The sequence below is a fragment of the Hemicordylus capensis genome, chromosome 6, assembly GCF_027244095.1.
Source record: "Hemicordylus capensis ecotype Gifberg chromosome 6, rHemCap1.1.pri, whole genome shotgun sequence".
Lineage (NCBI taxonomy): Eukaryota > Metazoa > Chordata > Lepidosauria > Squamata > Cordylidae > Hemicordylus > Hemicordylus capensis.
In genome coordinates this window covers 70,556,225-70,573,613 of record NC_069662.1, presented here as the reverse complement: position 1 = coordinate 70,573,613, position 17,389 = coordinate 70,556,225, and the positions used below count along the sequence as shown (strand labels likewise).

Genomic DNA, 17,389 nt, shown 5'->3' with positions numbered 1-17,389 from the left:
CAGGGTTGTGGCCCCTCTGCTTACAACCCCCACACCCTGTATCCTAGTGACCCCATGGTGGCCAAGATAGGCTTGGTTTCCACGGCTACGCAGACTCTCCCAGAACAGATACCGGCGCTTACCGCCACAGCCGGATCTGCTCTCTCAGAACGGTGGCCTCATCCTACACCCAGACGTTCGCACCTTAAGGTTGACCGTGTGGCGAATAGGATTTTAAAGGATGTTCTCCTAAATTGCAGAAAACACTCCACAAGGACAAATTACACCAGCAAGCGGACCCGTTTCCATCATTACGCGAAAGCAAGGGTTTTTTTGCCTCGACAGGCATCTGTCAAACAAGTCCTGCTCTACTTATCCTCCTTGAAGGCTCAGGGACTAGCCAATGTTTCCCTGAAAGTACACTTGGCTGCCCTTTCCTCCTATCATCCTGGAGCGGATGGCAAGCCTCTATTCTCTCACCCGGATAGCAAAGCCTTCTTAAAGCGCTTAACTAACATCTATCCTCCCATCAAACCGCCAGTAGAACCCTGGAGTCTCTCCCTGGTTCTCTCTACTCTTACGGGAAAACCTTTCGAACCCATGGCGACAGCACCTCTGAAATTGGTATCCTGGAAAACAGCTTTCTTGATTGCCATCACTACAGCCAGACGTGTTAGCGAACTGGTGGCACTTCGAAGTGACCCCCCGTACACTCACTTCTACCCTGAAAAGGTCCTGATGCGCATGGACCCCACCTTCCGACCTAAAATAGTTTCCAATTTTCATCTAAACCAAGATATTGTCCTCCCAACGTTCTTTAGGAACCCATCTTCCCAACTAGAAAGATCCACGCACTGCCTCGATGTGCGCAGGGTGCTCCTTTTCTATCTGGAGCGCACGAAGTCGTTTCGCAAGACGGTTCGGCTGTTTGTGACCTATGCGGGCTCTTCCAAGGGGGCCTGCATTTCACGACAACGTCTATCAAGATGGCTAGTGGACCTTATCCAGTTCACATACAAGCTGCAGGACCGAACCCCTCCGGAAGCCATCAAGGCCCATTCTACTAGGGCACACGCTTCCTCTGCTGCACACCTTTCCGGAGTGACCTTCATGGACATCTGCAAAGCAGCGACCTGGTCCTCCGAATCTACCTTTGTGAAACACTATGCTATAGACGTGCGCTCTGCTGCAGAGGCTAACTTTGGGAGGAGTGTTTTAAAAAGGGTGCTACCATAGTTACTACTGCTCCCTCCTCCTATAAGGAGCTGGCTAAACACCCACTTCTTATGGAGCTCGACGGATCTCGAACCAGATAAACAGGTTGCTCACCTGTAACTGATGATCTGGTAGAGATCCGTCGACATCCATAAGACCCTCCCATCCTACCCCTCTGCAGTAGTGTGACAGGTGTGCAGCCTTTGTTCCACTAGGATCTTCATGTATTAAACATCACTTACCTTCACAAACTCACCTGGATGATCGTCACCTTGCGGCGGTCGTCTAAGAACTGAGGGACATGCGTCCTGGCCTGCCTTAAATAGCACGCGCGCAGCGTGGGGCGTGGCCAGGACGCCTCGACAAGCTTCGGCATAGCTACCGCTTGGTCCTTGCGCAGGCGCACTACCTACTTCTTATGGATGTCGACGGATCTCTACCAGATCATCAGTTACAGGTGAGCAACCTGTTTTTTTCTATTCCCTCTGATGTTCAAATTAGACTTCATTCTTTAGTGATTTATTTTTGTTCACTATTCTCTGCCACATTGCTTTTTCTGGATTTTTAGCAGGACTGTGTGGGTTCTGTACAAGTGAAACATTTGATACTAGGTACAGAATTCAACATGCCTACATGCTTGGCTTTTTATTTTCGTTGTTTAAAAAGCAATTGCTTCTGGCTTCAGAGAGAGCCTTGAAAAAGTGTGGCCAATGCTTTGTGAAATCATCTTTTATTTATTTATTTGATTAATAAATGCCTTCCAAAAAAATGGCTCAGGGCGGTTTACACAGAGAAATAAATAAGATGGGTCCCTCTCCCCAAAGGGCTCACAATCTAAAAAGAAAGACAAGGTAGACACCAGCAACAGTCACTGGAGGTACTGTGCTGGGGGTGGATAGGGCCAGTTACTATCCCCCTGCTAAATAAAGAGAATCACCACGTTAAAAGGTGCCTCTTTGCCAAGTTAGCAGGGGCAAGGATGAGATGATAAAATAATTTGAATTCTTAGAAAGATTGGCTTGCATCCACATGTGTGGAACATTTCACAAGAGCTATGGGAAACCCCCACCCCCATATGTCCCTGAAGATTGCATATGCTCTGGGACATATTTGGGGTGGAAGCAGCTGAGGGAAGCAGGGAATCAGTGAAAACTGCCTCTCCCCTGTTGCATGTGTGAAACTTGGTTCCATGCACACATCTTCAGTCTGGATGTTTGCCATTATTTTTAATGTAAAAATTAACAAGAATATTAGGTTTTCTATCCTGTGTCATATTTTTTTATTGTCATGGGTATGTGTGGGGGTGGGGTGGGAAGAGGGAGTTCTAGAATGCACTTGAATTTATTTTATTTTTATTTTTCTCGCTGTTCCTTTATTTTGCTGCCACCACTTTGTTTCTATATAAATATACAGGATCTAAGTATGCAAAGGTTTTCTGCTGAAGTAATGCAGTATTGTAGATGTGGGGATACAGACTAAGTTACTCATAGATTTTTGAATCTGTGAATTTTAACACAGATTTTTAAGATGAATAAAATAGATTGTTTATTATAAGTTCTGATTTTACCTTGGATCTCTACTTAAAAGTAGGTTCTTCTTGCTTGGTTACAAATCTGTTTTTCCAACTGCTCACTTTAACAACTGAACTCTGAATTGCTTTCTAACTGAACATTTTTAACCTCCCCCACCCTCTCTCTCCACCATGGGTTCCCTAGCTTTGGCTGCAGGGCTTTTCTCTGGTCTTAGTGTGGGCTGTAACCCCTTGTTGCCCAAATAACATTCAAAGCCCAAACAATCATTTAGCAGTATACATTCTTTAAACCTACATCAGACCTCATCACAATAACATAGGTATCATAAGTGATGAGGCATCATATATGTAGATATATTGTTACTAAAGTGCACGTGAGAATATAGCAACATGGGCATAGCTGGTACTTGAGTGGTTTGCTTGTTTATGTACATTTACACAGCTGGGGATAGAAATCTACCTCAAATTCAGGATGATGCTTTAAAAAATTGATTTAAATTTGATTCAACTACAAAAATCCTGATTTTAAAGTCAAAACCACTTTGTATCCACCATTTATAGAACATTAAGAATTTTGTATAGTATTAGTTTTGATTCAGTGGGCTCCATAAAATGGTAATACATTGATTTTTAAAATATATTTTTTTAATGTAGATTAAAAATGTCCTACATTCTGCACGACTCCTGGGAGATGCCTGTGTTTCTTTCACTGACAATTGTGTGGTAGGAATCCAAGCCAACACAGAGAGAATCAACAAGCTAATGAATGAATCACTGATGTTGGTGACTGCCCTTAATCCTCACATAGGTAAGTGTCAAACATATGCCTATTCTTAAATATAAGATGTACTTAAAATAAATATAAGAACTTGAAAAGTATGCTTGAGAAGATTTCCAGAGATATTGAATTGTGTCTGATTATTAGGAATGTAAGGGAGCAAGAGAGAGACTGTTCAAGTGGGAAATGCAAAGGCTACATGCAGTAATACAATAAAAGGGGCAAGGGGCATAAATGTGCCTAACTTCGTAAAACAGAGGTTTTAACCTCTCTCTTTGGGTACCCAATATATAAATTTAAATGTTATAGTTTCGTGAGGGACTATTATAATCACTGATTCTCATAGTGGGTACATTATTTGTGAGTAGTCTCATTGAAATTGAATAAATGAATTTTATTACAGTCAGTGACCAGAAATCAAAAAATAAAATTGCCTTGTTCAATCCAGGCAATGCAAATGTCCCTATAATATGAACAGTATAAAAGCACATGTGAGATGGACTCGATATTGCCCGAATCGCATGGACATAGCTGGTTCCTGAATGGTATTCTCTTAAGTCTGCCAACCAGAATGGCAGAAGGCAGGGTATTAAACTCCACCAGTGAGAACGTTCTCCTCTGGTTTAGAGTGGTCAAATTTGTAAGGTATGCTGCTGGCTGAGGGTAGTATGAGAAGCCACCTGGAATGCTGTTAAGGTCAACATGACTTATATCAGATTGCTTCTTCATATCCATAATACGTTGTTCAATAACTTCTTTGGTGGCATCATGTCCCAGTGAAAGTAGATATTGTGGAGAGAGGCCATATCTGCCCAATTTGTCATGAATGCTCTTTCACCAATTGGAATGGAACTCATCTTTCAATACCAGGTGGGCCAGGCCATGATGGCAAAAATATAATTTGAGCCAGTAATGTGTGAAGCCACCCCTGGCCCTCGACTCTCGTTAGACCCATCTCAAAACTTAGGTTGGCATCTAGGCACCTGGAATAGGCATGAAGGAATGTAGACTGAACTACTTCCATGGGTTTGAAGTTGCAGGTGGAATAGATCTGGACCTCATATAGCATTTGTGCCAATGTTTTTGGCCTGGTATACCTTGACAGCTGTATGGTAAAATAGTTCCCTCTAGTATGGAAGAATTTTAGTATAGCAGATGCAATCCTCTGAGCACTTGCTGCAGCATGTTCGCATTGTGTATCCCATGTACTATTTGCATGGAAAACTATGCCCAAGTACTTACAGCTCCTAATCTGATCAACCCTACACCCATTAATTTGTTCTTTCAGACTTTTGGCAGATGCCATAACTTTAGCCTTTGGGGTATTTATGACTAGGGACTCCTCTCTGCAGAACTGTGTATGTCATTGTAGCACTCTCCTCATGATAACCAATGTCCTCGATAGTATAGCTGCATCGTCGGCATAAAATAGGATTGAGATGGGTCTGCCTGCTACCTTAGGCAGGCGAAGGTTGGGATTATTCAGAAAAAAAATTTAAAGATTAATATAGGGGTTAAACAGAAAAAGAGCAAAGATACATCCTTGCTTAACCTCCTTCTGTGTGGCTACAGGTTTGGACAGATGACCTTTATTATTGCACTTCACTCTCAGTGAGGTATCTTCATATAGCATATGGATGAGCAGGAGTAATTGTGGGTCTGTGGAGGTGTTGGCCTGTTTGCTCCAGAGTTGCAATCTGAGAATGGAGTCAAAAGCGGCTTTAAAATCAATAAATGCTGCATATGGAGAGGAGGAGGATTTACTGGCATATTTTTCAGTTGCCGTAAAACCAAGGCCTGGTCCAGTGTGGACCGCCCAACTCGGAACCCAGCCTGTTCATCCCTAAGGATATTCTCTTGCTCCACCCAATCAATAAGCTTTTTACAGAGATGTCTGGCATACATTTTACTAATTATGCTCAGCTAGCTTATTGGATGATAGTTAGATGGACTAGAGCATTGACCTCTCTTATAGATAAGGACAATAACTGCAGTACCCCATTCTTCTGGTATGCGAGCTATCCGATCAATATAAGAGAAAAGACTTGCCAATATCGGGGCCTGCCACTCAATGTTTGCTTTTAATAGCATTGCAGGGATCAGATCTAGTCCAGGTGCCTTGCCCAATTTTAACTGGGACACTAAGCTAACAATTTCTTGGGTGGTGACAGGAGACAAGCAGGGAGTGAATCTTGAGAGAAGAGCTAGTCTTGTGGTAGCAAGCATGACTTGTCCCCTTAGCTAAGCAGGGTCCACCCTGGTTGCATCTGAATGGGAGACTAGAAGTGTGAGCACTGTTAGTTATTCCCCTTAGGGGATGGAGCCACTCTGGGAAGAGCAGAAGGTTCCACATTCCCTCCCTGGCTTCTCCAAGATAGGGCTGAGAGGGATTCCTGCCTGCAACCTTGGAGAAGCCACTGCCAGTCTGTGAAGACAATACTGAGCTAGATAGACCAATGGTCTGACTCAGTATATGGCAGCCTCCTGTGTTCCTAAATTAAGCAAAGGGATGTATCCCTAGTATAATTGGCCAAGTAAAAGATCTTAAAATGTGCCACCCAGGTGTCCGCTGAGATGTAACACCTCAACCTGGAGGAGTTCCCACTAGAACTGGCTGACACAATGCTCTCGAGTCTTTTGCTCTGGAGGCTGCATATAACTGTTCCCATAATTTCCTTATGCAATTCTCTTTTTCTTTATTATTAATGATTTATGTTGCTGCTTCTATTCTAATATTTCTTGGTCTGTCACCACATCTGTGTTAGCCCTGTACAATTTGAATATTGTAGCCAGGTCCTTTTTTTTTTTTTTTTTGCTGCAATACAATCTTGGTACTCATTGAAATTAATTGGAATTCTCATGAGAGTCTTTATTTTGGGCTACTAGCAAGCAACCAAGAATTGTGACACTCACTGGTAAATCTTATCAACATTAACTATGCGTTATGCCTGCCTTCCTCCTCCCATGCCTTGCAAGCTCATGGCCAGGGTTCCCACTAGGGATGTGCATGGACTGGTTTGCTGGCCATGTCAGACGCCTGCGAACCAGTTTGCCGGGGTGGGTGGGTGGGTGTTGCTTTAAGGGTGGGCAGGTTGTACTTACCCCTCCCACCACTTTTCCCCCTCCCACGCTCCAGTTTTAAGCAAAATCTTCTGGGCTGCAGCATTCCTCCCTGCCGCCCCTGCCCCCTTGTTGCCTGCTAAAAGCGGAAGTAACTTCCACGCATGTGCCTGCTGCTGTGCACGCACCAGCGGTTTCTTTCCTTTAGAAGAGGTGTTTTTTTTTTAATTGAGTGCAGCTAAAAGGCAGAATTTTACATCTTTTTTATGGAACTTAGGGGAATATTTAATAGAACTCAGTGAGTACAAAGTGTCTTTAGCCAATCCTATGTTCCATAATATTCAAAACTTTTAACCATGACCATATACCAACATTTCACTAATTAAAATAGGAAGCATCACATGAGTAGCCATACAGATGTATATGTTCAGTTTCTCTGAGATGTTTAAAAGCATAAGATTACCCTTGCATTCTAATACTGTCATGTCTAATATTAAAACATGACAATTATACAAATTGCTGCTCAAGTCAGTCAATATCAAACCCTAAATAAAGGACATGAATCACTAAATAAACACTAAATAAAGGTCATATCCAAGCAGACTGATTTTAGTACCATATTATTAATTTTCCTTTAAAGCTTTTCTAGTGCAATACAGCTCATATCAGAAGTGCTTGATTATTATCTGCTTTAATAGAGAGCTCTTTGAAGAAAATCTAAGACAAAAGCCAAGTACTTCAAAACTTTTACAAATTTATATTAGCCTCTCCATGACAGTTCAGCACTATTGTTCTTCCCTTCCTCTCTCAGCAGTCATTCCTTAAGAAGATTGTATGCACAATGGAATAGTTGAAATGGGGAGGGAGCAGGGCAGGAGGTCTTCCACAATGTTAAGCACTTTACTACGTATTTTAAAACTAGAATGATGACACTAAAAAAAAAAAAAAGTACCATCTTATACCATATATTATTGTGAGACTAAAGGACTAGCCTGAGAATGGCAGCAAGCATACTACAAGAATGCACTGAGTGGGTTTCCACAATAGAAAATGTCACAAAGACACATGAATTTGCTGATTTAGTATGAAATCTATAAAAAGCACAAAAGCAGAGCATTTATATGCATTTTATATTGCAACTTGTGCCTCCCAACAGAAAATGGATGCAAACATTACCAAAGCACCAGTGGGTGGAAATCATTATGTATGCCGTATATAAAGTAACATTACATCAACTCAACATTTGAACTGATGAGAAAAGAACAAATATTAATGTGGTGGCAGCACCCACAATTTTACTCCATCACTGAGAGTACAGTATCCATTCTCTTTAAACTGGCTTTACCTGGAGAAAATGTAGATGTTCCTTAAAAAATAGGGGGAAAGAGCTAAAAAAAAGAGCTACTGATATTAAAACCTCCTTAAAGGTTCATGATTATCATCTGTTGTTCTAGATATGATAGAGAAACAAAATATATAAATATATTGATATGAAGATACAAGAACCTCAAAGTAGTAAGATTAATGTGTGGGGTTTTTTTGTACTTTCTTATAGCCTATATTTAGAGCACACATTTACCCATTCACTGCAACCATATGCAACACCAACTCGATCAGATCAGAAGAAGATCTCTGTTTATATACATCCATCCCAAAAATACGCTATTTTAAAAAAATATGATAGATTTTTTAAAAAATCTATCAACAACATATGATCCATTCTTTTCATGTCTTTCTGCAAGCTCTTGGGGGCAGGGTTGCATGAAAGTTATATTAAACAAGTGTTGGCCAGAACAATCTTATTGAAGCACATGGTTTACACATGAAACCAAACCTGTTTTCCATTCATAAATACCTGTTGCTACACACACACTACACACACACACACACACACGTGTAATTCTTCAGGTCCCCCTCATACATAAAACTCTTAGAACCAACACTATCACTCCGTTGAAATGATCCATTTCCAAAAGAATCTTTACTCATACACACAGGAGTAAAAGAAGGAAGAATCAAGAGAGAGGTACCAGTTTGCACTCACACTATCTTCTCATGGCAGTTAGTCTGTGCCTATCTAAGCAGGGCTGGGTATACTTTCTCCCCCTTTCTCTCTGGTAACTCTCCTGGAAAGGTGACTGCTGCACTCCTCTGAATCCACGCTGTATGTTTGTAGTTTAGTGTAAAAATATCGGCGGGGTGTTTGTAGTGTGGGGGGAGGTTACAGTGACTTTGGGAATCTGAGAAGAGGGGAGGATGAAAACTTTTACACAGAAAACAAAATTAAAAAGGATTTGACTGGAAAGAGAAAGAAATAACAAAATAAAGCCCATCCAACAGTAGAAAAAAATGTGGAGATTTCAGGAAGTATGTATGAATTTGATCAGGGTGTTATAAAGATAACTTGAGTGGAGAAGGGGAGATTAATTGGGATAAATGATGTTGTGAAAGGGGGATGTTATAGATGGCAGCGTCTCTCCCTGCCGCTCCTTCCCCCCTTCTTGACTGGAAGTAGCATGTGCGGCCCATGGGCGCGACTTCCGGCCAGTTCTGGCCGAACGACCCCTGCCCCCCGGGCTACTAGGAGCTATGCCCAAGCACTTGCTGATGCTTTTCAGGCAGCGTTTGCTGGCTGAAAGCATCTGTTCTCCTTTCTCTCCCTCTCTGGAGGGAGGGAGATATCACATGCAAAAGGGGGAGTGGCCTCAAGCTCCAAAGAGCCCGAGCGAGCTCTTCAGTCTCTCATTTCAGGCAGTGCTTGCTGGCTGAAAGCATCTATTCTCCCTTTCTCTTCCTCTAGAGAAGGAGAGAAAGGGGAATAGACGCTTTCAGCCAGTAAATACTGCCTGAAAAGCATCGGCAAGTATTCAGGGTGGGGCTTCTAGTAGCCAGGGGTGTGCGGGCGCCGCACACACTAGTCTCCACAGCCAATGGGAGAGTGCGTCCGCCTGCCCCTGACTACGTGAGTGAGGGAGTGTGGGCTGGGCACTCACTGGAAATGGGGGGGGGGATTCCCCCCCATTTAAAAAACTATATTTATATTTATATTTATATTTGTGGTGGTTGGGGCAGGCATAGCAGGCACTTTGTGCCCCCTGCAACTGGCACCTAGGGCACGTGCCCTGCCTGCCCCACCCTGGTTACGTGTCTCCTCCTGATATTCCAAGCAAAGTTTAAGTCATTTAATAAAGGTAAGGTCTCGTGCTTTAGAGGAAATAGTATGGGATTCAGACTATACACATATTGCTGAATAAGGTACACATCTGGGTATCCCAAAAATAGCCCTAAGGAAGATTGATTGAACCCTTTCCATCTCAGATGTTACTCCCTGAATCCAGAGTGGAACCCCATAAAATAATTGAGCTACAATCTTTGTTTGAAAAACCTGGAGAGCTTTAGGTATATACTGGCCTCCTCTGGAATAGTAAAATCACAAGAGAGCATTGAGGGTTTTACATGCAATGGAGATAGAATACAATCTTTGAGATTTCCAATTAAGATTATATGGAAAATGTATACTAAGATATTTAAATTTATAAACCTGCTCGATATTTTCCTTGTTTACCACCCACTTGTAAAGTTTCCTAGCTTTGGTAAAAACCAGGACCTTAGATTTCTCATAATTAATAGATAAATTATTATCATTACAATAGCGGGCAGAGGCGTAACTAGGGAAAAGGGCGCCCAGGGCAAGCACTGAAATTGCACCCCCCTCCCAACATCTGATAATCACTCCTCTCGCCCCCTATTCCTCTTCCAGGACCACCTTAAAAAAAACCAACAACCATATTTTTTCCCTACGTTATTTTCCAAAACGCGCACACACACAAAACGCACAAAAGGATGCACTTCTCCAAAGGTTGGGGTAATAGAAATAAGACTCACAAACAAGCACACATACAGAGGAATGAACTCCATGGAATATGCAGTCCAATTCTAAACATATTAGCAGTGGGAAAATAGATTTTACAAAATGGGGTGGTTGCCATTCAGCAGGCATAGGCTGCTTTAGTTGAAATGACAAGCTGCAGCATCAAGCCTGCCAGTCACCAGCCCCAATGGGCACAAGCTCCAGACTGAATCTGGCAGTTTTGACACATCACAGCCAGGTTCCCACAGCCTTACAATGCCTGCATAGCAGAGCAGGCAAGAAGTCAGGGAATAAGCAAAGGTCTTCTTGCCTCAGGTATTTTGAAATCTGAGCAATTTTCACACACTACACCAGGCATATAAAAAGGAAGGCATAAAACCAGGCTGTGGAGTTCATAGCTGGGAACACAAGTCTGGCAGAAGACACACTACTTTCCTTTCTGAGAGCAAAGATTCATGTAGCAGATTCTCTGCCAGAAGGGCATATGCTCTCCAGATCCCCTCCAGCAACAAACTTTTAAAACAAACTGATGGAAGATGTAACCCTTCCCATCCCACACAACAGGGCTGTCCAGAGCATTGCTTCTGCTGCCTGATGGGCCAGTCAACACATACAATCCTGCCTTTGTAAAGTCAACACTAGTAAAAGAAAAGAAAGAAGGCACAAGCGGCAAGAACTTCCTGACAGGTTTATCAGGAGGACATTTCAATATATGCACAATATATTCCAGTTGCAATATCCATACACAGTGCATCCAACGGGGAGAAAACCACACAGAAATGACTACAGGGGAAGGGAGAGAGATTCCGTTCGCCTCTCTGACTGCCAGGTAGCTGCTGCAGCCAGCTTCCCCAATCACCTGCCACCCCAGAGGGAAAGGGGATGGAATGTCCAGGAGATTAACAGGGCAACTCCAAGAAGGGCAGAGAGCTTGGGAAGAAGAGAAACGGCTGAGACTTTGTAGTGCTCTCAACTCTCCCCCGCCAACCCGCTCCCTCACACACACTTACATAGTGTTTGTTGGGAATTTGCCTCTTCTGCACATCCAGCACCTTCACCTCCGAGATACTCTTCCGGGGCATAGCGCTGGTCGTCTGCAACCCGAACCCCAGAAGCAAAAAGCGCGGGGTGTGTGTGTATTGGGCTGGGAGCAATTAAATAACCCCTTGGGGAAAGAGAGAAGTGGGTAGAAGAAATGCGGGGGGGGGGAGGCAGCCGAAGCTGAGTGAGCTGTGGCTGGCCTCTCCTAGCAGCACAATCTCTGCTCTTCTTTGCAAGCACTGCTTGTTCTTTCGTTCTTTAGCAGGAGCTTCGGCTGCACCAGCCCCCACGGGGAAGGGGTTATTTAATTGCTTCCAACCCAATACACGCACACACGTGCAGAAGTTGGAAGGAGGAAAGCGAACAAGGAAGGCAGCAGAAGTGCTCTACTGGGGTAGGGAGACGGCGGCTGCTTTCGCCAGCACCATGCCGGGAGCAGGCGAGGGGGCGGGGAGAGAAGAGGCATGTGCCGTCGGACTGCTACTAGTCTCAAACTCTCCACACACTCACCTGCCTGTCTCGTTACTCCCCACAGCCAGCAGCGACGCTGCCCCAGCCCCCTGCCTGGACTCTTGGCAGTTCCCTCCCCGGCGAGCAGCGTCTGGGAGACGCTTGGTCCCACAGTCCTCGGAGGCAGCCAGCCACCGACCCATCCGAGGCGCAGGAAAGGCCGTGCGGGGCACACACCTACCCATCATCCTCCTCCTCCCGCTTGTCTGCTGCCCCGTGGAGGTGGGAGGTTTCGGAGCGCCGGACGCCCCTCCAGAAGCCCAGCTCTCCCACCCGCTTTGACTGGAAATTCAACAGCAAAGGCTGCGAGGAGGAGGAGGAGGCGGCGGAGAGGGAGCCAGTCCTGATCCAGCCGCACAGAGCCGCCCCCCCCTTTCCTGCGCCCCAGATCGGTCCCTCCCTTTCCCCTGCTTTCTGCTGCTTGCGGCTGCCGCCTGCTGGGCTTCTCTAGAGGCGGCTAGTGGTGCGGTTGGCTGCAGCAAGCCTGGCGCAAAGAGGGCGGCTGCAGCAGCAGCAGAGCCTGGGAGCCGGGCTGGGTGGGACGGGGCTGCGGAAATGACTCACCCCCGAGTAGGGCGCGAGGCGGGGGCAGCAGAGACCCTGGGATGCGCCGCCTTCCTCCGTCCGTCCGACAGGGCTTTCATCATCATCATCCTGCCTTGCAGCTTCCACGCCAAGAAGTTCATTCCCCTTATTCCAAGGGGAAAGGGGGGAGATAAAGGACCGGAGGAAGCCCCCACCCGCCGCCGCCCCCACCTGCCACCGCCCCCTCGAGAGCCAGCCGAGGGTCTCGCACGCTGCTCCTCACAGTCACACTGGTCAGTCAGATGCCTCCAGCCGGCCAGGAAGACTATTGCGCTCCCCCGCCCCGCTCGGCGTGCTTCCCACGCCTCCTGCTCGGTCGGTCTGTGTGGCGGCGGCGGCAATTCAAACAAGAAAAAATTTTCGGTAAATTTTCGGGGATCAGCGGGGGCACTTTTTTGTGCCCCCCACGTGACCCCAGGGAGTGGCACCCAGGGCACATGCCCCCCTGCCCCCCCTATCGTTACGGCCCTGGGCAAAGGCTCCCAGGAATCTGAGACCAAGATGGATCTGGGACAGAATCACCACATCATCCACATATAGCAACACTGGCACACGAATATCGGCCAGTTTGGGGGCATGCAAATTCACCGATCCTAAACACTTGGCTAAATCGTTAATAAAGAGATTGAACAAAGAAGGGGCCAGAATACAATCCTGCCTGATCTCAGGAATTAAATCAGTTAATGCCACATTAGGAGCATATCTGACTAGGATGGAAGAACTGACATAGAGCTGCATAATCAGGAACAATCTTTTGTCCATCGAGGATTTCCCAAGTTTGGGCCACAATAATTCCTTAGGAATAAGATCAAACACAGCGATCATTATAGTAAAGAAATTTCCTGAAACCAGTTCCAGAGCAGAACACCATCCTATGCACTGTTGTGTAGTAACAAAACAGAGAATCAGAATACATCCCATTCTTTCTACCTCCGACACTTCTGTTTGGACTAGGACAATAGCAAGTACTTCCACTGTTGCTTCAACACTCAAGAAAATCCCCTACATGGATTGTAGCAATCAGGGATTCGCTCTCCTACTGTTTCTCAGAACTTCAATAGAAAAGCCCTGATAGGGAGTGGGGGAACAAATTCCATGCAGCTGCTTCTTCGCAGGCTGATGACTTGTTTTCTACCTAGGAGACAGAGATGGCAACTTCCCAGAATTTCTTATCAGGGAGCTGAACTGCTAAAAATTCAGTTTCAGTTCAGCTTCATCAGTATTTTTTAACTTTTTCATTCAGATACTTCAGATCCTAAAGTCTAGTTCTTATTTCTAAGCAGCATGGCATTTTGGTAAACAGTTCATAACAGTTTTAGTTCAAAACAGAAAATTTAAAATGTAGACATGAATTAGAGCAGCAATCTTTTGAATGATTTTAATTTATACATGCAGTGAAAATCGCACAGGGTTTTCATGAATATCAGACATGTCCAAGAGCAGCCAAGATTGTCTCCTCACAACTGTCTCAATATCGCTACTGACCTTTTAAAAATAAAACTTGATGCAATTACAACAAATATTTATATACTGCTTTTCAACCAAAATTCCAAAGCGGTTTACATACAGAAATAAATAAATAAAATGGCTACCTGTCCCCAAAGGGCTCACAGTCTAAAAAGAAACATAAGACATCAGCAACAGCCACTGGAGGGATGCTGTGCTGGGGATGGATAGGGCCAGTTGCTCTCCCCCTGCTAAATAAAGAGAATCACCACTTTTAAAAGGTGCCTCTTTACTCCGTTAGCAGGGGACACGGATACGTATCCCATTAATGTTTTATCAAGCCCTTCTCTCCCTCCAACTCTCTTCTGACATTGATTTAAATAGGATCTACTTCCAAGTAAGACTATAATGCTAAGTGTAGGGAGTAAACTCAGTTGAACCCAGTTGAGGTTATTTCTCAGTACATGTGCTTAGGATGATAAAGAAGATAAAATTCTTCTGCTTGCAATGTATTTTTTTTAAAGTTTCTACAAACAAAATACCACAGAATAAAAACCAGAAAATAAATATGTATATGTATGTATTTTTCAAATCATACAGTTTAAATCCCAGTGATCAGTTATTTGATCTGGTTACGACTTTGTGTGTGAGGATTTGATTCAGGTTCAACTCAATCAAGAGATTTTAGGTTTGGCATTCGTGGAGGGTGGGATCCCTCTCTGAACCAGCTTTTGCATTGAGATTTGGTTCAACTGCCTGGTTGAACATTATCAGTAACAGTACTGGTTCGCCTTCCCTTTACCAGATTTTGTTATTGTTTTGAGCGTGTTCATTATGGAAATGACAAACAAGCGTTCTGCATACTTTAAAAAGTTAAGTATCTTTAGTTCAGCTTTTTTCTCCCCACCAGTTAGTGATCAGCAATAGGCAGAGTTATGAACAAAGCTACTGAGAGTGTATAATATCTAGATGCATCTCGTTCAAGAAAAATCTATTATCAGAATTTCCTTGCAACAGATGACTGAACAGTGTTTCAGTATACAAAACTGAAAACTGACTGAATTAACATCTTCCTTCTACATACATTTTTAACGGCCAAGTGTATTTTGCTGATTGCTATAGAACCGAGGCTGAAAGAAAATGTTACAATAGGCATGGGGCTACCACTGCAAACTACTACTACTATTTAAGGGGCTGCAGTGTGAAATAGTTGTGCTGCAAATTTTCCCACCCTTAACTTAATTTATTGGCTGCTGCCATCTTTGTGCTCCTGGCTCTCTCAGAATCTGCTACTGGTTGAAGAAGCCGAAATAACATTTAGTTGGTTTCTCAGTGACCATGGAGATTATCACATCTCATGCTCTTTCCTTTATATTAGGCTATGACAAGGCAGCCAAGATTGCTAAAACAGCACATAAAGAAGGGTCAACATTGAAAGAAACTGCTATCAAGCTTGGATTTCTTACATCAGACCAATTTGATCAGTGGGTAAAGCCAGAAGATATGTTGGGTCCTAAGTAATCATAATAGGTGTGCTGTGAACAGAAAAAAATAAATTGTATAAAACCAACAAGTGTTGTTGCCTGTGTCTGTTATGAAACCTGTTGGTGAATTATTTGAGTGGTAGTGTGCGTTTTTCATGGAGATGTACAATAGGTAAGTTGCAAATATACTCATGACTGATACTAATTCATCTTGCTTACAGACACTTTCTAAACTGTCCTTCAAATTAGCATTTTTGTATAGTGCTATTTTCATAAAACCAAGAACGCACTAAAGGTCAACACAATTCAGGGGATAACTGTCACTGAAAGCATAAGTTACGCTGTGTAACATTTGGTGAACCAGTTGAAGCTGTGAACCAATGAAGTTGTTTGTGAGGATGTCTGTTGCGAAATATCTCCCACAAATAAAGGTTAATGCATAGTGTGGAACAATATAGAGATATATGGAATGTAGTCTACCTTTTCTGGGAAATAATACATTTAGGAACATAGGAAGCTGCCTTATACCAAGACAGACCATTGGTCCAACTCGCTCAGTGCTATCTGCACAGACTGGCAGTGGCTTCTTCAACATTGCAAGCAGGAGTGTCTATCAGCCCTATCTTGGAGATGTCAGGGAGGGAACTTGGAACCTTCTTCATGCAGATGCTCTTCCCAGAGCAGTCCACCTGTGCAATTTGTCACCTCTGGGGGGAGTAGGAAAAGGCCAGCATTTATAGCAACTAGTGGGCCTGGGTGCAGAGCATCTGCGCCTCTAGTTGTGCCTAGCTGTCTCCCCGCCCCCATGCTGGCATGCCTGGCTTTTCGACTGGCCGCTCCCCCCCACCATCCCCCCGGGCCAGGCCATCCTGCTGCTGTTTTCTCCATGTGGCCAGGCCTGGGCCCGCCTCCGCTGCCATCTCACCCCAGCGGGTGGGCCAGGGCCAGGCCATCCACCTGCCTCCTCCTGGCTAATGGGGCTTTGCCCACCATCCACCCACCTCTTCTGGCCAGCAGGGCTTATAGAAGATAGATTGGGCATAAGGGAAGGTTACAGTACAAGGACAGGAGCAGCAGCAGGCAGAGTAGTGGTGACAAGGGCCTCTTAATAACTGTTTACAAAGCTTCCTTGCATCATTTTGACAAACACAAAAGCAATGCATGTTTGTTCCAGTTATGACTAAGTCTCATTAAGATAAATAGGAATTAATTTAAGCATGACTAACTTGTTTCATTTATTTCAATGGTGCTTAGTCATGACTAACTTAGTCTGGATCCTGTCCATAGAAAATATTTCTAACTAGCTGGGCTGGGTGCAGAACATCTGCGCCTCTAGTTCTTCCCGCCCACCTGTTGCTGTCACAGCTTTCTCCCAGCCACCTGCCCCCTTCACTGTTTCCTCCCAGTCCCCGGCCGCCTCCATTGCAGTTTCCTCCCAGTCCCTGCCCACCACCTCCACTCTCCCGCTGTCCAGAGGGTGTGTGTGTGGGGGGGAGTATTGCTACACTGGCACCTGCTGCTGCAGTTAACGGCTGGCTACCCATCCCTGTTGCTGTCCAGCAGCTCTCTGAACTCTCGCAACAGGTGCCACACATGGGATTAGCGACCAGTACCTCTAAGAGAAATAAATAGATAAAAGAAAGATAGAAGATAGATAGATTGTAAATAATACACAGTTGGCACACTGAGTGATAATACTATCCAGTACCATTGATTTTTTCTGCCAAGTTTCAGACTTTACATATCTTGCACTAAGTACGTTAAGGACCATCACTGCTGTCAAGCATCCATGTAGGGATGTTCTTGATCGTTTGGAGAGTGTGACTGATAAAGGATGAGGCATCCTCCTGAGGGGGATAAGTTAGGAGGAGCACTTGACAGTGATACCA

General features: G+C 44.4%; 1 protein-coding gene across 4 annotated transcripts in view; it reads left to right on the top strand.

The window, feature by feature from the left end:
* Positions 1–15,589, top strand: part of FH (fumarate hydratase) — a 37,123-nt gene extending 21,534 nt beyond the window's left edge. For all 4 annotated transcript variants that reach the window (XM_053265228.1, XM_053265227.1, XM_053265225.1 and 1 more), the window contains 2 exons: positions 3,380–3,533; positions 15,395–15,589. In XM_053265228.1, the coding sequence (XP_053121203.1) occupies positions 3,380–3,533; positions 15,395–15,537 (297 nt within the window). In that variant the 3' untranslated portion in view covers positions 15,538–15,589. The remainder of the gene's footprint in view (positions 1–3,379; positions 3,534–15,394) is intronic.
* Positions 15,590–17,389: the final 1,800 nt, after the last annotated feature.